This window comes from Corylus avellana, chromosome ca2 (assembly GCF_901000735.1).
Source record: "Corylus avellana chromosome ca2, CavTom2PMs-1.0".
Lineage (NCBI taxonomy): Eukaryota > Viridiplantae > Streptophyta > Magnoliopsida > Fagales > Betulaceae > Corylus > Corylus avellana.
Window position 1 is genome coordinate 10,140,189 of NC_081542.1, and position 6,629 is coordinate 10,146,817.

Below are 6,629 nucleotides of genomic sequence, written 5' to 3' on the forward strand. Positions count from 1 at the left end.
CTTTCGAATTTTGGCTTTGGGAAAACCAACTGTAACTATCCCATAGTAGCACATGCCCGATAGAAGCAGCATAAGAGGGGCTTAGACAATGAAAACCGCAGGTACTCCCACAAGTCGACTGTGTCATAGCCTAACATGGCTCCATCAGAGTATCATTGAGAAACGGCTAATACAAATAGAATTGAGAGTTCACATTTTGGGACTTGAACTCTTACCCTAGTACATGCCCAACCACTTAGAAATTTCCTTAAAGCTACTGAACCACCACCTCTGATAGTTGGTCTAAGGCACTTGTTGGCTCGTCCAGCAGCAGAACCTTTAATAGAGAGCACATAATCAGATCTACTAGTACTATCGATATAGCCAATGTAGATTTGACTAGCAACAAATGTCAAGACATATTTCATTTATTAACAAATTTAAAAGTAATCAATTTTAAATGAATCAAGAATCCAATAAAATAAGCCTTAGTAGCAAGACACATATATGCTAATGCTCCATACCTTGATTCATTTATTTTCTGTATATTGTGATTGTGGAGACTTTGACTGTGGTAAGTGGTTTTATAATTGATTTGATAATCGTGTTTTAACAACTTGGGGTCTAAATCAAATTTTCAATTTCCATGAGTATAGTTTTTTTTTTCTTTTTTTTTTCACTGGTAAATGGACCAACATGCAAGCAAAACAATGCAAGAGAAGATGGATGGACAGGGTTTGACCAATGTTTATAGGTTTTATTTAAAGTAAATTCAAGTGTTTATAGGTTTCAAAAATAAAAAAAATAAAAAATAAAAAAAACAAAAAAAAAAAAACAGAAGGAGAATAAAGAGATTGAGCAGAATACACATACCTCCCCTAAGAGTAAAAAATCTAAAGGTACATTTATTCTAAATATTCCCAAAAGATGATAATTTTGAGTTTATATGCTTAAGATGCTACTTCCAAAGTACTGTAGTTGTTAGATTGGATTTTCCATCCACATTATCGATCTGCTTTTGAAAATATCAAACAAGCAAGCGAATACATCACCTCCTTGGCACAATTTGGATTAAAAATCAAGTACTGGTACATGTTTGATTAAATCAAGCATATAATGAATAATTATAATTATGAAAGTAATGAGATATAGTTATTATTTTTTAGCTTGCCAACTTACTGCACAGTTGCAGGGTGACGAAGTTTTGTATAGGCTCCAAGTCTTAAATCTAGATCCGTTAGTGCTTCAATTCATTCTGCATCTGTAAATTGGATAAGTTAGAAACCAAAACATCAAAATCCTTAGAGAGAAAGATAAGAAACAACGTTAACATTTCATTCCTTGAGAAATAACAGTCATATACGTGTCTATGAAAGATCTTGGTTAACGATTGACATATTTATCTAAAGAAGTCAAAGATGCAATGAACTCTCAAACTGGTTCGAATGCAATTACACTTTCAAAATAAAAAAGGCCAAACTTATGACAGGTCTCTCTTCTTTGCCTGTGTCATCTTAGCAATGAGAGGGTATAGCTAGTCATAGTCTATCTCTTGGAAGGGTGTCATAACCAAGCATATTGCAGAAATCCCCCATCATGATTCCCATCCTCCATTTCAGGAATTGCTGCTTTTCTTTGCATGGCTTTCGGATGAAAATAAATAAATAAATGAACTCCACAAGAACTCAAAAATTCCATTTGAAATATAAAAATCAATCCATAAATAGAGGCACTTGTAGTTCGACTTCAATAGTCTTCCAAATAGGTCAACAAGATTTGGATTTGACAATGAGAAAACTGGTACGAACTTTAGGTAGAATTTACTTTTGAAAACCAGCTTGTAAGGGGAAGATGTTCAAGAGCTTATATACACATAATTAATATTGTACTTAAACCATATGGGACACTTCGAATCGTAACATAACCCTAATAGAGCAATGAAAAATTATTGAATTTCTATAAAAATTTCAAATTGGAATGACTATTGCAAGAATTCCTTGGTCTATTATAAATAAAGCTTATTCTTTCATCTGATACGTGATGCTACCATTATTTGCATAACATAAATGCTATATGAAAGTGAAAGGAGAAAAGGAAAAAGAAAAAGAAACATAGAAATTAGACATACAGGGGAGTTGCATATGAAATGAATGGTAAAACAGAACTGGAAATGCGAGAGCTTCATTACCATGACATAACTACCATCTTCATTTACACCAAAAGGTCTGAAGAAGCATCTATTCTTAATCCTTTGTTTGTTCCATGACACAATTGGTTCTGCATGAAATTAAATCAAATATATCAGAAGCCCAACAAAACAAAATGAAGAAAATTATTGTCTTATTATTGACTTAAATACCTGAAGAGGCTGGGGCTATTGATCCATCACATACTGGCTATAGCTGATTCCAAAAGTATGGAACATGAGAAATCTTTGGCCAATCCTCACCTGTTTCATATTCACATCTTTCCTCTAAGTGCGGACACTCTACAATTGTCAAATAACATAAAGAGGTAAGACGGCACATCCCTTCAGGCAATGATATTAGATTGGGGCATTTGATAATTCGAAGTGTCTGGAGAGATTTGAGGTTGCCTATCCACTCTGGTAAAGACATCAAATTGGGGCAGTTCGTAATGTCAAGTTGGTACAGAGTGGTGGCATGTTTAAGCCCCCTTGGGAGAGACACCAAGTTTGGAACATTTTCTATAATTAGACAACCAAGTCTTTTGGGTCTAAGCCAGTGCACACCATCTTCATCCTCATTATTGATAACATGAAGTTCCTTGCAATCGCTAATGGACATAAATTCAACTGCAGGAAGATATTGAATGAGTAGAGACAAGGATATTCCTAGTTTAGGACACATCGAAATAGAAAGATTCTCAAGAGAAGTGAGGTTTCGCAGCCACTCTCCAGACAGAGATTCTAGTTTCTCCATTCTCATAATAGAAAGGTAAGTCAATTTTGGGAGAGTGGAAAAGGAAGACGAAGAAGAGGGTGCCATTTTGCTCCTTGGTGCTGGTGTGGTCATCATGACGGATATTGTGGATATCTTAGGGCAATCAGAGATTAAAAACTGACGAAGGCAAGGAAATGATGGAAGTAATAGAAGATGATGAGGTTGCTTATACTCTGCTGTTACTAATTCCCCCGCCCTCCACCATCCCCTCAAATTAGGTAGGTTTCGTAGGTCGAGTCTTTCTAGGGAAGAATAACAATAGCCACTATAGTCATGGCTTATGTATTCCAGTGAACTTAACCCATCAAGACGGAGAGACTGGAGAAAAGGGAGATGATCCAATGGTGGGATATGTTCACACCATTTACAGTTCACTAAAGTAATTTGAACCAAATTTGGGAGCAAGGGTACCCAGCTAGATAATCTCATACCTGCATACCCAAATATAAGTAGTCCGCTCACATTTGGGTGTGGTTGGAGGTTTTCCAATAGCAATTCATCATTTACAATTGCCATATCACTATCAACACTAGCTTCTAGTTCCCATTCTAATTCCAGGGTTTCAAGGAATTGTTTTTTCTTCAAGTTTGCAGCCTCAACTTCTACTGTAGAAGATCTTAAGTGCTCTAAACCCTTGATACGTAATCTTCCTCTCAAGTTATTTAACCCATCCAAATCGCCTAGCCCACCCTTTTGCTTGGTAACAGAACCTTTTTTCTTCCCCAATACGTATGAAGACAGTGTCTGAAGAGATGTCAACTTTCCCAATCCAGATGGCATATGAGTCAAGCTCTTACATTCATAAACCTCCAGGTGCCTAAGACTGATCAGGTTTCTAGTGTCTTCTGGCAATTCCTGAAGCCCTCTACAAAAGTCAAGTCTTAGTGTTTGCAAATGCCACAATTGAGTTATAGAAGTGGGGAGTCGTTTGATGCCATCATTCCAAGAAAGATCAAGATATCGTAGATGCTTTAACTTGCCAATGGAATTCGGCACTCTTTGAATATCCGAGTGACTCAAATTCAGAACACGCAAGCATTTAAAACTTGAAATAAGTGTATCATAGACTGGCTTATCCTGCTCAAGTGTCTCCTGAACTGGCGTATTCCATAGAGAAGAATGCCATGATTGACATGGCAAAAGAAATGTTCTCATTTTGTTAGCTTTGAGCAAGGGAGCTGGAATATCCCATAATGAATCTAAAGAATCAAATGCCACATAACGAGTCCTTTCATCTATATTTTCTGCCTCTGGATGTCCAGTTGTGTACTCCTCCCCTGCTACCAACTGTGCCAAATCATGATTAAGGTCATGCATTTTGCATCTTATGATAGCACCATACATATTTCTTTTTACGTCTTGGAAAAACGACCTCCAAAGTAAATGCATAAAATGCTCGCGGCCGACATCTTCAAGACATTTGTTTTTATCTGATGAGTGAACAAAGCCATGAGCTATCCACAGCCTAATCAACATCACCACTTCAATTTCATGATCTTTTGGAAACAATGAACAAAAGGCAAAACACTGCTTCAAGTGGTACGGGAGATGATCATAACTCAACTTAAGTATTGGTAAAATATCATTCTCAGCTTGCTGAAGTATTTTGAAAAGTTCATTGTTTTTAAAGTACAACCAATCAACTTCTGAATTTTTGAAATATAATAGACTTCCTATAGTCCTTATAGCAAGAGGAACTTGCACACACTTTTGTAAAATCTCCTTTCCAATTTCCACTAGGTTTGGATTCCTAGGCCCTTCCCCGTCTTTGAATGCCATTTTCTCAAATAAAGACCAAGAATTATTATCAGATAGACCTCTCAAAAGATATGGTGATACTGTGCCGGTAATCTCTGCAACTATTGTGCTACGTGTAGTAATCAAAATTTTGCTTCCCCTCATGCCCCCTACTAGCAGTTTTTTCAAGCTCAACCATCTATCACGATTCTCATTCCATACATCATCTAAAACAAGTAAATATCTCTTCCCTTCAACTTCTGCTCGAAGCCGATGTTGCAGTGAATCCATCTCAAGGCTTTCAGGTCTCCTTTTAGTTGCAGATTCTATGATCTTTTCAACAATAGTTTTGACATCAAAAGCTTCAGAGACACACACCCACATTTTGAGATCAAAGTGTCTTTTAACCTCCTCCTCACCATACACATATTGAGCAAGTGTAGTCTTCCCTATTCCACCGATCCCAACTATGGGAATGATGGAAACATTCTCTTTCAAATCAAAATTCAGTAAAAGCTCTATAACATCCTTCTTTTCATCTTCTCTCCCAATGACTTCTTCCTCATGCACATAAGAGTGCGTGTGTTCTCTCTCCCTAGTCTCAACAAACCGCGTCTCCACAGATCGGTCAGTAAAGTGAAACTTGATCCTATCAGCTGCAATGGCATCTAGTCTCACCCTAACTGCCTTGAGCCTATGACCCATTTTAAGGCCATGCGCAAGCTGATTGGATTTGGAAAAGAAGATGCGTACCTGTTTTGCCTTCTTATCCCGTGTAATCACTTCCCGACGTAGAACTTCCACGGAGAAGTCATCGATCAGGTCGTCGGCATCGTACATGGCATCCTTGAGCTTTCCAAGCCAATCTTTAACTGCATGGTTCTTGGCCTGCTGCTCCTCCGCATCCAAGAGCACAGACTGGATGGTGGAGACCGTGTTCCTGAGCTTTACAAGCTCATCTTTGGCACCCCAGAGGAGTGCAATCTCTTGCAGAGCTAGAGAGCCCAAGCTCTTCGCCATGCCCGCGGCAGTGTTGAAGAGAACTGCTTCGGCCATTTGTTGTTGCTAGTCGTTCTTGAAGTGTTCGGTAATTGTTTGCTGTGAAGGGGATGGAGTTGGACGAGGCCTTTTATTCGTGAATATAGGAATGGAGTTTGACTTAGAAATTACATTGAGGGATATGGCCATGTGCACTTGTCTACTATTTTACTTCTTAAAATCCTATATAATATCATTGATCACCTCGGTGGGCTTTTCGTCAACCAAGGGAGGAAAAAAAAAAAAAAAAGCTTGGGTTTCACTTTTTGTTTTTGACAGAGTTTTCTTTTAAATTGGATGGGAGCAACTTCTTTTAATTCAGCATATAAAAATGATATGTGTTTATTTTTTAATAACATATGAGATGCATATGAATTTTTAATATTATCTATTTCAACTTTGTCCCTATTATTAAAAAAATATATGCATGTCACATGTTCAAATGACACATGTCATTTTTATAGGCTGAGTTAAAGGAAGTTCCTCCAACCCAGTTTGGAGAAAAACTCTCTTCATTTGTTTTTTTGTTTCTTCACCCTTTTTTCGTACAGAGATTTCCTCCAAACCAGTCTGAAGGAAATATCCTCCAACTCATTTAAAATAGTGTCAACTGCCAAGTGTCTATAAATATTTGAAAGACACGTTCAATTCTTAACGTCATTAATATCAGTTATTAGTTATAGTGAAGAGGTAGTTTTGTCCCTACAAAAAATGAAAAGACAAAAATACTCATCCACTATAACTAACTGGATATTATCTAGATCATTTGAAATGGAGATGATATTTTTTTTCAAAATTTAATGTGTTTTTTAAATATTTATAGACATTTGACACTATTTTAAATGGGTTAGAGGATATTTCGTTCGGACTGATTTGAAGAAAATTTATAACTTTTTCCACGAGCACACATTT

The 6,629-nt window shown here is 37.0% G+C and overlaps 1 protein-coding gene across 1 annotated transcript; it reads right to left on the reverse strand.

The window, feature by feature from the left end:
• Window positions 1–2,375: 2,375 nt before the first annotated feature.
• LOC132169028 (putative disease resistance protein RGA3) lies at window positions 2,376–5,735 on the reverse strand. Its single transcript, XM_059580117.1, has one exon. The coding sequence runs from the start codon at window positions 5,733–5,735 to the stop codon at window positions 2,376–2,378; it is 3,360 nt and encodes a 1,119-aa protein (XP_059436100.1).
• Between the last annotated feature and the right edge of the window lie 894 nt (window positions 5,736–6,629).

Coding starts and splice junctions, on each gene's coding strand:
- LOC132169028 (XM_059580117.1), bottom strand. CDS start 5,735: ATGGCCGAAGCAGTTCTCTTCAACACTGCCGCGGGCATGGCGAAGAGC.